The 12097-nt window shown below is 44.8% G+C and overlaps 2 protein-coding genes across 25 annotated transcripts in view; one reads left to right on the forward strand and one right to left on the reverse strand.

Annotated features, from left to right (window-relative positions):
- Positions 1–3981, reverse strand: part of CEP63 (centrosomal protein 63) — a 50797-nt gene extending 46816 nt beyond the window's left edge. For 6 of the 20 annotated variants that reach the window (XR_014796677.1, XR_014796678.1, XM_084902722.1 and 3 more), the window contains exon 1: positions 428–465. Coding sequence is in view for 9 of the 20 variants with exons in the window: in XM_084902722.1 (XP_084758848.1) it covers positions 428–456 (29 nt within the window). In the remaining 11 variants the exon portion in view is untranslated. Of the gene's footprint in view, positions 1–427; positions 466–3449 lie in introns of those variants that run through there. The other 14 variants (XM_084902729.1, XM_084902736.1, XM_084902727.1 and 11 more) reach the window with 7 other exon arrangements.
- On the forward strand, positions 3576–9810 carry ANAPC13 (anaphase promoting complex subunit 13). Of its 5 annotated transcripts, none has more exons than XM_084902751.1 (3): positions 3576–3679; positions 6146–6271; positions 9618–9810. In XM_084902751.1, the coding sequence occupies exons 2-3, from the start codon at positions 6173–6175 to the stop codon at positions 9741–9743; spliced, it is 225 nt and encodes a 74-aa protein (XP_084758877.1). In that variant the 5' UTR covers positions 3576–3679; positions 6146–6172; the 3' UTR covers positions 9744–9810. The 5 variants fall into 5 exon arrangements, with proteins under 5 accessions (XP_084758877.1, XP_084758880.1, XP_084758881.1 ...); XM_084902754.1 differs by having other exon boundaries at positions 3654–3675; XM_084902755.1 differs by lacking the exon at positions 3576–3679 and adding an exon at positions 3684–3824.
- Positions 9811–12097: the final 2287 nt, after the last annotated feature.

A 12097-nucleotide genomic window follows, 5' to 3' on the forward strand; every position in this document is an offset into this window, starting at 1 on the left:
ATTAAAATTAAATTGGAAATATTAGTGTGAATTCTGTATATATCTCTTTCAAAAATATATTTCCTAATTCTGACCATTGCAAACCTAGAACTAATGACCGACCTAGCAATAAGAGTTCCTCTAGTACCCAGACTGTGTTCTCTCAATACCATCTCCCACTCAAAGGAACCAGGCTTCTGGATGGCCAGAAATAAATAAATGGGCCAGGAACATGTTTTACCAGAAAATGAAGAAATTATCAGAGACCACGAGTCACATTAAAGTCTACAGGAGCCAACTTAAAGGGTCCACCACTGGCCAAAGACAGGACAATGTGAGCATCCAAAAAAACAAAAAATGACTGCGATAGGTTGAAACAGTTTAAATATATTCAAGTCAATTAAGTTCATGATGATTTTTCAAAAAAGGCAAAAACCCTCATGGTTACCTTTGGAGGTTGTTAGGCCACCAACTCATTACTGTAGTCTGAAAATAGAGGGAAAGAATTAAGCATTTTTCTTGCCTCTCCTGTACAAATTGTATTTCAAACAACTGATGGTAGTCAAATAGCTGATGGGAGAAAGTTCTTCTTCATGAAAGATTTCCAGCTAATAAATACTGAAGGAATGATACAGTTATAAAATCGCCATATTAAACTCCTAATGTAATCATGGATGTAGGCAATCTAAATCCATGAAAAGACTTCACTTTTAACGGAAAGGCTCACAGGGGATTTCATGAGGAATGGATGGGGCTGACAACACTTGAACCCACTATGCTGCTCAATCTTAACATCACATAAAGAGATAATTCGTTGTGTGCCTAATAATTAATGCAACAGGAAGTGTACTGCACCATCTAGGAAATCTTCTTGCCACCCCCACCCCCAGCTTCCTCCCTCATGCCCCCCTTTCCTACCCCAACCAAAAAAAAAAAAAAATCAAGGTTGCTAAAACCGGTTTGGCTCAGTGGATAGAGTGTTGGCCTGCGGACTGAAGGGTCCAGGGTTTGATTCCGGTCAAGGGCATGTACCTTGGTTGTGGGCATATCCCCAGTAGGGGGTGTGCAAGAGGCAGCTGATCCATGTTTCTCTCTCATCAGTGTTTCTAACTATCCCTCTTCTTCCTCTCTGTAAAAAATCAATTTTTTTTAAAATCAGGGTTGAATCTGATCAAGCTTCTAGATCAGTGCTGTTAAATAGAACTTTCTGCAAATATGGAAATATTTTCTATCTACACCAAACAGTAGCCACAAGCCACCAGTGACTACAGACCCTTGACTCATGGCTAATGTGACTAGGGAACTGAATTCTCGGTTTTATTTCATTTTAATTCATTTAAATAGCCACAGCTGGCTGGTGAGTACTACAGTGGACAGTACAATTCTAGATCTACTAGTTTAATGAAAATAAAGGGCACAGATGTGCATGTTAAACAGTTAAAGGATACCATGCAGATGCAACTAGCTAAATGTAGAACGTTAAGGGGAAAAGGGGGGCAAGGGAACTGCTAGATTTAAAAGCTTTAAACGGTGTACCAATCAAATGCAACAAGTGGGTCTCTAGGGGATTTTTGACCCAAACAAGTTAATTATAAAAAGACATTTAAGGGACAATAGGAAAATCTGAACCCAGACTGAATACTGACATTATGGAATTTTTATTAATTTTCATAGGTAGATGACAGTACTGTGGTTTTGCAAAACTAAAAAATTTAAACTTAGCTCTTGGAGATTTAAAAAAAAAAAAACAAAACAAAAAACCTAACATAACATAAAAATAAAACAGTCAGTGTCTGAAACCAATATCCATGCTGGCTTCAGCTGAACTTTAAATCAAGTGGACCTTTTTTAAAAGTAGGAGAGTATACATAGGCCACCTCTACTAACGAAAACATGAAGGACCAAGCAGTCTTCCTTTCAATGAAAGGAAAACTGAATGAGTACAATAGATACACTTATTATAATTTAAAACCTGAATCTACATACATTTTAAAGGGCAGTATGACAATGTTTATAAATCTTTAACACATTTTACACAGTCTTTATTACTATACTAGAGGCCAGGTGCACAAAATCCGTGTACTCGGAGGGAGGGGGTCCCTCAGCCTGGCCTGCACCTTCTTGCAGTCTGTGAGCTCTGGGGGGATTTCCAACTGACGGCTTAGGCCTGCTCCCTACAGGCCTTAGTGCCGTGTGGTGGAGCGGCTCCTGCCAACACCACTGTGCTCATCAGCAGTAAGCCTGGTTCAGAACTTCTGGCTGGTCCAGGATTCCTGTGGGAGTGCACTGACCACCAGGGGGAAGCTCCTGCATTGAGCATCTGCCCCCTGATGGTCAGTGAGCATCACAGTGGTTGAGGTTCCACCATTAGGTTGATTTGCATATTAGCCTTTCATTATATAGGCGAATTATATTGATCATTGATAATATATAATCAAAGGACAAGAAGATCAAGATAAAAGTCAATATAAAGATGATTCCAAATCTACATTCCAAGTAATAATACACTTTATTGTATCTTTAAGCTACAGCTACAAATCTAAATGTTAGTATTTGAAGGTAACATGTTGTAGCTGATGATCCTTATGATTTCCTTTTCTTACCTATACAATTAGGATGTGGGGAATTGTGAAACTATAGGGTACCTTCCCTATAACATTGTTATTAAAAGGAATAACATTTAAAAGCTTCAGCAATCAGATGTAAGGCTCAAGAAAAACTACTTTGTGCAAAAAAGTGTATTGCAACCAAAATGAAGGCTAGTCACTGAATTCTCACTCATCTACACTCTCTTATGTGGTAAGGGACATCAAAAAAACCACTGGCCTACATTTTACTACCTTCCATATCTTCATTATTCAAGTGTCCCTTAAGGGAGCCATCCCTTTCACACCCTCACTTATCATTTACTTCCCATCCACGATTTGCATGGAGCAATCCATAGCTCAGGGTTCCCCAACTTCAGACCCTCCTGTGCTAACGTTGTTTTTAAACGAGTTCATTAGTTTTAAATCGCTAAACTTCCCACGGTAATCACAACTATGCCAGCAGCAAGCTAACTGAACACGCGGGGCAGACTAGGCAGGGAGGGTGAGGGCGATGGAGGGCTCGGGAGCAGCACGCCCACCCCGCTGCCCGCGCCGGCCCGGCCTCGGGGGAGGGCTGACCACCTGGCTGGCCCCGACGGCGCGCCCGGCCAGGCCGTGTCCGCCGCCGCGGGTCCGCCTGCCGTACGCGGCCAGGACGAGGGGCGGGGCGCCGGGGCGAGCCCTGCGCGGGGGAGGCGGGCCCGCCGGCCTGCGGGTCGCCGCGGAGGCCAGCCCGGGGCCGTAGACCTGCACCGCCGAGGGCTCCGCCGCGGCCAGGGCCGCCTCCGGACTAGGACACGCCCGCCCCTCGCCCATCTTCCGAGCGCACATGCGGTTGAGGGGCCACGGCGCCCGCGCGCGCCCGAGACTTCCCGCCGTTACCTTCGGCCGGGCGCGCGCGCGTCACGCCCAGCCTGACGTCCAGCCTCCGCCGTCCGCACGTTTGTTCCGCCCCCCCTGCCCCCCTACTTTTAATGGAACAACCTCCTTCTTGGCCTCCCCCCTCCGTACAAGCAAATGGGCTCGTCCACATCCGGGGACCGGCGGAAGAGGCGTGCCGGCCACGTGGTGCAGGGGCGGGATCCGGCGGCGGCGGGCGCATCCGCGGGTCGGTAAGGGTTTCCCGCGCCCCTAGCCTCGGTGTTTGGAGAGGGGCAACGAGCTCGTTCCTCGGCGTCGCACTTCCCCTCCACTCCCACCGGCCGAGGCCGATGTCTTCACGTCATCCCCCTTATCACTGCCCTTACCGCTGGCCAGGTCGGGTAGAAAGGCACTTGGCTGGTGGGCCGGGCCCTATACCTCCCCCGCATCCATTTTTTGGTCTATCCAGCCTGAAACCGGAAGTGGGTGCTGTGGGCGGCCTCACACGCCCGTACCGACGGTGGTGGCCTGCGAGGGTCATTTCTAGCGAGGGAAAAGACCTTTCTGGCTTTGACCTAAGTATTTATAAAACACAGAGATGGATAAAATGTTTCCCTGCCCCAGCAAACACACACACCGGGAAGAGTGGAACCGGCGGTGTGACCAGCTCCCAATGGGGGACCACTCTGTGCGCACAGGGAACTAGGAGCTGGGATCGGAGGGGGCGAGGGGGGGGGGGGGGGGGGAGAGGGGAGCGGGGTTTGCCTGCTGTGCTCTGCCCGGGACCTAAAGAAGGTCTCCTGCCGGAACAAGGTTTTTAGACCAGCTGGGGGGAAAAGAAAGGAACGATCATTTCAGGATCAGAACAATCACACGTGTAAGTTTGTTCAGGAAACTGGTAGTGGTTAATTCTGCCCAGGGTAGCAAGGGCTTGGTCCAGTGGCCGTGTCCTGGACAGTGCCTCTCTTGCTTGATGCTTTCCAGCCCCTTAAGAGTGAAAACACCTTAGCACTTTACTCTAGACATGGGGTGTTGGTCCCGGGTGATCTTAGGCCCACGTTGAGTTTGAAAGGAAAAGTACAGGTTAGTGATGGGGCTTTGAAGTGTAGAGGACAGAAAATATGATAGGGTTAGAGGTGTTTGAAAGAGTGACAGGTGAAAAAAGATTGAGGCCAAATAGGGGAGTCATTGATACAAAATGTACACGTTAACAACTAGAGGTGTTAATCCCTGAGCAATCTGTTACACAGCCAATCAAATATGTTGAATGGATAATAAGAACAAGAAGGAAGTGTTCAAGGGCAGAATGCTACTGAAGCTGGAGTGATTTGATAAAAAATTTACGGAAAAGGTAGAATCTTTGTGGGCCCAGGAAAATCATATTTTGATCAGCAGGGAATAGGAAGGAGGGCATCCCATAGACCAGGGCATCAAGGACAAAGGTGTGGCAGCAGGAAAAGGGAGGGCTTTTGTAGGACAGGGACTCCAGAAACAACTGGAACTGAGGGTAAGGACCCCCGTGTGTAAAATTTCTAAAGACGGGGGCCTTGTTTTGAGTTATTTACTGGATAATACTGGATTAATTCTTGTGTGGAAACATTAAGACATCTGGTTCACTGGTGCACCTTTTGCTTCAGTTTCGTCTGGATCCTTATCATGGGGGTACAAACCCTTCCCCTCATTCCAACCTGTATGATTATTACCCAAGTATCAGGGCAATCTTGCAATCATATTGTTGGAGACCAGAACAGGCCTATATGAAAGAGTTGGATTCCTCTCCCAAAGATGGTTTCTTCTATGAGTTTTCATACTCAAAAGGTAGGAGTGACCCAGAGTACCTTTGCTGCCATTGACTCAAGGCCATCAGGATGGCTGTTTTGTAGCAGGAGCACAATAGGGTAATGCCTGTGATGAAGAATGGCCCAAACTTGGAAACAAGGAACCCAGAGGTACCGTCCAAGCTGGCTATATCTGTTTAGGGGAAAGTAAAAAGGAGGGAATCAGCATGACAAGTATCTTAACCAGGCATTAAAGGGCAAGCAGCATTAAGAGTCACCCCAAAGGGAAGGAAAAACAAGCAGCATGGAGACCTACTGCTATTGCTGCTTTCAGGGCCCAGCCTGAGCACCATCTCAAGATAGGAGGCCATGTAGTCAACAAGCTCAGCCGAGGATTTCCGTCAGGGCTGTGGTTGGTCATGTTGTATAACCCACTTCAATGTTATCATTTAGCTTCTTGGGCTAAGAATGCCAGCATTGCCAACATTCGAGGCAAGGCAGGTGGTGACTCTTATAAAAAAAAAATGGTGCAGGAAATGACCAGAGAGGAAACTTGCTTATGAGTCGGGGACTCATCAAAGGCATCCTGCAAGGGAGCTGTGAGTGTGCCAGTTAGGAAAGAAAAGCTGCATTCTAGATGTGCGGTGGCCTTAAAACGGAGGCCCTCAAATATATTGCCTTCCTGTCACATGACACTGGTCTGGGCCATGTCCTATGTTCAGTGTATGCTACAAAGTATTTATCAGCTGGAAGGGGAACAGAAAGGAGGGACTATGATTATATATAAATAAGTTGTCACCTGACCCAGATGAGAATACAAGTCTTTCCCAGGGTGATGTACCAAATGACATAGCCAGGCCAAGAAGCCTGGGGGATCCTAGTGCTGGGTTACACCACTTCCTGAGTCTGTGTTTTGGAAATAACCTCTTTGACTGACAGATTTGACAAGATCAAAGCTGCAGGAGAATGGACAGTGAAGTACAGAGAGACGGAAGGATCTTGGATTTGATTGATGATGCGTGGCGAGAAGACAAGCTGCCCTACGAGGATGTTGCAATACCGCTGGTAGGCAGTCATTTGTGCCGAGGGGAATGGGTTAGAGGGCCCTGGTAGAGGCGGAATATCAGTGGTCAAATAAACCAGTCAGGCAAAGAAATCAGCTGTGGAGTCCACTGACTAGAAGCTTCCGGACAGCATCTAGACTTTTTATTTGAAGAGAAATATGGTTCAGAGAGCTGATGTGAACTTCTCAGTTAGGGGTCATTCCAGGACTGGAACCCAGGTCTTCTGAGCCACTTTGTCAATTACACCAAAGCCAGTAAGCCAGGTAATGAGGGTTTAATGCATAAGATGGGGAAGAATACGAAGCAGCTGGCTTGTTGACATTATTAAAAATGCACATTCTTAGAACATACACCTATCCTAAGTTCCCTGGAAAATAATTTTTAAAATCTGGCTTTTCTTCTTTTGCCTTTGGATCAATAGGCTCCTGGGATACACTTATCTGCTCTCTGTGAAACTGCTCTGCTAAGAGATTGTTAAACCTTAAGTAATAAATGATCTAAAAGCTTAGCTTGTATAAGTGCTTATTAAATATCCTATTATGTCATAGAGCAGGGGTCCTCAAACTTTTTTAAAGTGGGGGCCAGATCACGGTCCCTCAGAGAGTTGGAGGGCCAGACTATATGAACTACTAATTCCTACTGTAACACCTCGGCTGCGCTCACTGCCCAAAAAACCTGGCGGGCCGGATCAGACTCCTCTGCGGGCCACATGTGGCCCGCGGGCCGCAGTTTGAAGACCCCTGCCATGGACGGAGGTTGAAATTGGACAAATATTATCTCTAATCTTGAAACAGCCTTGCAAGATGGTGCTGTTATTCCCACTCTACTGGAAAGGAATAGGATCAGAGAGGGGAACCTGCCCGGGGTTGGGTAGCTGATAAGGTGGACTGCACACCTGGGTCTGTGAGGCTCCAGATCCTGTCCTGTGAACTTCGATTCCTTTCATTCCACCAGCATGTCTTTGGAAGCCTCCTGTGTGCCAGATTATGTAAACATAAGATACAGTTTCTGCCCCTGCGGGTCAAGGGAGGTAACCCACAAAAATAAGTAATAATTATAATAAGGGTTTTAAGGGGGGTCATGAACAGCCACCGTTGTATAGGAAGTGGCTCGCTGCCTGCTGGGCAGCAGGAAGTAATGTTTAAGCTGGTCATAAGGGAGGACCAGCAGTTTGGGGTGGGGGGGGGGGGGGGAGAGGGGGGAAACAAGGGCACTCCAGCAGTGGGGACTATCCAGAGGCTCAGAGCTTTAAAGTCTTTGAAAGAGTGAGGGATGGGGAAATACACTGCCTTTTCATAGAGTAGCTGCAAAGAATTGTCATTTTTTCAGTGTACCATAATAGATGGTTGCATTTATGATACTTTGTGTTTGTTTTTCAAGCTCATATGCAATTTTATACGTTGGCATTCATTGCCAAGAGACAGTCATGATCAAATGAATGACATCATTTTAGAATACATACCACAGATGGGATGAAATTATGCAAAGTTGCCTACTTCTGAATGAAATAATTCATTAAGCAAGGACTTGTTTATGCTTTGTCAGCTATAACTAATTATTGGAACCAAACTTTAAGTTTAAGTGTATTATTACTTTACAATAAGTGATAGTCCCTTTCAGTTTGTACCAGTATATTTGAATTTCAGTCTTAACATTTGTAGAGCAAGATGTATCTGATCCCAATATACGTATCATATTTTGTTTTTTTTTGTTTTTGTTTTTTTAATATATTTTATTGCCGAGACCGGTTTAGCTCAATGGATAGAGCGTCAGCTTGGGGACTGAAGGGTCCCGGGTTCGATTCCGGTCAGGGGCATATACCTTGGTTGCGGGCATATCCCCAGTAGAGGGTGTGCAGGAGGCAGCTGATCAATGCCTCTCTCATCGATGTTTCTAACTCTCTATCTCTCTCCCTTCTTCTCTGTACAAATCAATAAAATATATTTTAAAAAATAATAATAATAAATAAATATATTTTATTGATTTTTTTTTACAGAGAGGAAGGGAGAGAGATAGAGAGCCAGAAACGTCGATGAGAGAGAAACATCGACCAGCCGCCTCTTGCACATCCCCTACCGGAGATGTGCCCACAGCCAACGTACATGCCCTTGATCGGAATCGAACCCGGGACCTTTCAGTCCGCAGACCGAAGCTCTACCACTGAGCCAAACCGGTTTCGGCGATACTTATCATATTATTTAAAAAATCGTTTTGTATATACTGACATAATTCTAAAGGAGAAGAACATTATATTCATATACTGAAAATTGGAATCATTGGAAAATCATAAGTCTGGATAGTGAGTAATAGTTTGCTAACCCTAAAAGAAATGTAAATTCAGATAATTAAAACAAAATATGTTGGTATCAGTGAACTCTGATACAAAGCAGAGTCCTGGTAGTAATACATTTACATTTAGATATAAGGAAACTTTCTTAAAAGTTCTCACTACACACAAAAATGAGGTAATGGATGTGCTAACTAGCCTTATTGTGGTAATTGTATCACACTATATGTGTATCAAATCATGTTGTATACCTTAAACTTGCAGAATGTTATATGTAAATTAAATCTCAATAAATCTGGGATATATATATATATATATATATAAATTATTCCAGATTCTACACGAAGTGTGGCCCATGGCTTAACCATTTTAAGAAAATGCTGGCAGGATATGCATTGGTCATTTGCCAAGTTGTATGTTGCCCGGCTCCACCACTAGGGGGTAGTCTCATATCATGCTACATTTTCACTGCTTCCCACTTAGTTCCATTATAATTAGGCATGCTGGGTGCAGAGCAGTTTAATACATTTCTTGTGCTTAAGGAATGTGCCAGCAAATGTGATGTTCTATTAAAGGCAGCCCCTTAATAGAATTTTTAAAAAGACTCTTCAGTTTTCCCAGCCAAATATTCCTTGAACATGGATGTCTTGCATAGTGCTAAGCATTTGATCTAAATCACAGTGTTCAGTCTCACAGCAGTTCCAAGAGGTGATGGCTACATTTCTCATATTTTCAGAGAGGAAACAAGGCTCCGAGGGTTTGAATACCTTGCCTGAGTAACCCAAGCAGCGGAGTGGTGGGCTTGGATCCTGGTAGCTTCCAGAAGCTGTGCCCTTGGCCTCCTGCACAAATGCTAGAGCCATAAGACCATCATTCCTCTGGAGAGGACCTGAACAGCACTTCCTCACACCTTTTTATTCAGCTGTTTCTTTAGGATACACCTCTGCAAATTATGCTACCTGTTTCTAGGAACTCAGTTTAATCCTATGTGCTCTTGACTTTTAAGGGGTTTGTTGATGTACATTTACTGTCACCCTGAACATCCACTGTACCTTTTCAGAACGAGCTTCCTGAACCTGAGCAGGACAACGGTGGCACCACGGAATCTGTGAAAGAACAAGAGATGAAGTGGACCGACTTGGCCTTACAGTACCTGCACGAGAATGTCCCCCCCGTCGGAAACTGACACCCAGCTCCCTTCTCATGCACAGATTTATTTTTTTTTAATAAAGATACAAAATGTTTTCTTTCAATCTCCTAATTGAAATTTTTCAGTGATAGGTCCAACACTCAAAAATGTACACGTACTTAATTTGTGGTAGCCAAGTGCAATGTGGAAATACCAGAATGGGAAATTGGTTGAGATTTCTCAGGAATGCAGAATATTTGGCTCTTTGAACCTAAAGTTCTTCATGTGTTAGCTTGTGTTTAAACATGTTTGGTTAAACATTTGCCTTTAATTTTGCTTTACTGTCCGAGTCTAACACTTCCCATCTGCTTGTGTGTGTCCTGTGACAGGTGGTTGAAGATAGGAGAGGAAAAGGCTAAGAGAGGAAGCCAGGCTAAGGAGAAGGACTAACTTCCCATGTACCCCACTTGGAGAAGCAGTCTGAGTGGGGGTGGAGATGTACCAGACATTCAGAAGCGCATTCACTGACTGCCGGGATGCCTGAGATTCCTCATGGTGTTTTCAAACCCTGGGTACATTTCTAAATTAAACAGTGTCTGACATTCCCTCTGCTCTCCCCACCACTTTTGATGCCTCTGGGAAGGATCTTCAGCTAGATGAACCACTAGTTTTATCTAGTAATGTGATTTATTTTCTCAGAGCCCTTTGAGATATAACCGAAACACCATGGAGTCAGTATTTAGTTGTAAATTGTATGAGAACTTGTACTTTGCAAAACACATTTATCTCCTTGGAATTATTTGCCTCCATTAAGTGGTGTCTGCCTTGTTCTCTGTCTAGATTGTAAACTCTGGGAAGAAGCCCTGGCTTATACCTCTGTATCCATCACTAAAAAACCGAAAACACTGAGTAATTGAAATCCCTTCTCATCCTGTTTTTACTGGGTCTTTCTGTTTGCCTTGCTCTTAGGAGGAAGAAGTAAATCACAAGTGAGCTGATTTGGGAGGTTTCAGTAGAAACCTTGTGTAACAACTCTCCTGTGATCCAAACAGGTGAAAGCATTGTGTTCCGTGTGAGAGGCCCTGGCTTCGCACTGGGAATACAATAGTGAGCAAAATATGACCTCTGACTTTGTTTAGTAGGGTAAACAAGCATTGAACCAAGAGTCGTACACACCTATAATTTCAAATCCTGACATTCTAAGAAGAAAAATCAGATGTCACTTGGGTACAAAGCCTGAGGCAGAGTTTCTTGTGCAAAGGGTTTCTCAAGGCTGCCGTGCTCCGGAGCAGCAGGGTAGGGCAAGGGGAAAGATGAGCAAAGCTGTGATGTCAGCTGAAGTCTAGCCTAAGGCAAACCCCACAGCGGCTATGAAAGTGGTGGCATCAAGAGTTGTCCCACGTTGAGACCAGAGGCTAGGCCTTTTAGCAGAATGCCTGTTGGTCAGAAGTTGTGGCTCTCCAGAGAACAGTGCAGCTCCGAGGAGCCAGCAGTATCCAGGGAACCCTGCCCTTGTGACCCAGGGGGTGAATTCTCTGAATCAGACACAGGACTCGAGATGCAGCCTCTGTCCTCTGGGAACATAGAATCTGGGTCCAGGAGCCCCATCCCTTGAAGCCCGAATTAGACCCACTTCTGAATAATATAATAACAACAACAACGGTTAGCTGAATGCTTCCATGTGCTTCAGACACATGATCTTTAGCCCCGGTGTCCACTTTGAAGGTGGATATTTTTACCCTCCTTGATCAGGAGGTGGCAACTTAAATGACATGTTCCAAGTTAAAAGGCTTACCCCAAGTCACTCAAATTGAAAATGAATTCCATGTAAATGAATTCCAATGTAGGCTGTCTGGTCTCCAGATCTGGATCCTCTCCCTGGACCACGTGACCTCCCTGTAAAGCCTACTGTGACCACTCCATTCTGAAATGGGAGGAATATTCCATTGACATTCAGAATTTCAAAATGTTAACCTTGTTTCTATAATTGAGCTAACGAACTGAAAGAAGAATTTTTATTAGGAACCTGGGAGTCATGAAACATTTAAAAACTCAACCTATTACCGAATCCATATATAACTCATAGCAGCATGAGTCATGCTGTTTTCACTGGTTTTTATTCAAGGTTAAATCCCAAGTGTTTATTTTCCAATTTGGGTACATTTGAGAGTGAACAATTTAGTACCCATGCTAGTTAGTAGCATGCCAGCAGGGGGCGTCAATTCCTATCAGAAAGTCAACCCCTGACAGATCTGTCAGTAAACTTGAAACTGAAGATACTGAATAAATGTGTTTTGCTTGGAAGTGATGCTGCATCCCAGAAACATTGGGGTTCTGGCCACCCACCCTTGGGCTGGGCAGCTCACCTAGTGGGCTCCTCACTGGTGCTTCATGGAAGGCCAAGTGAGGGC

This window comes from Pipistrellus hanaki (assembly GCF_964339955.1).
Source record: "Pipistrellus hanaki genome assembly, chromosome: 13".
Classification (NCBI taxonomy): Eukaryota; Metazoa; Chordata; class Mammalia; order Chiroptera; family Vespertilionidae; genus Pipistrellus; species Pipistrellus hanaki.

Bases quoted from the DNA above. Each gene is read 5' to 3' on its own strand.
- ANAPC13 (XM_084902751.1), top strand. From the start codon at position 6,173: ATGGACAGTGAAGTACAGAGAGACGGAAGGATCTTGGATTTGATTGAT. The intron at 6,272-9,617 runs GTAGGCAGTCAT...GTACCTTTTCAG, and splicing joins AGGATGTTGCAATACCGCTG to AACGAGCTTCCTGAACCTGA.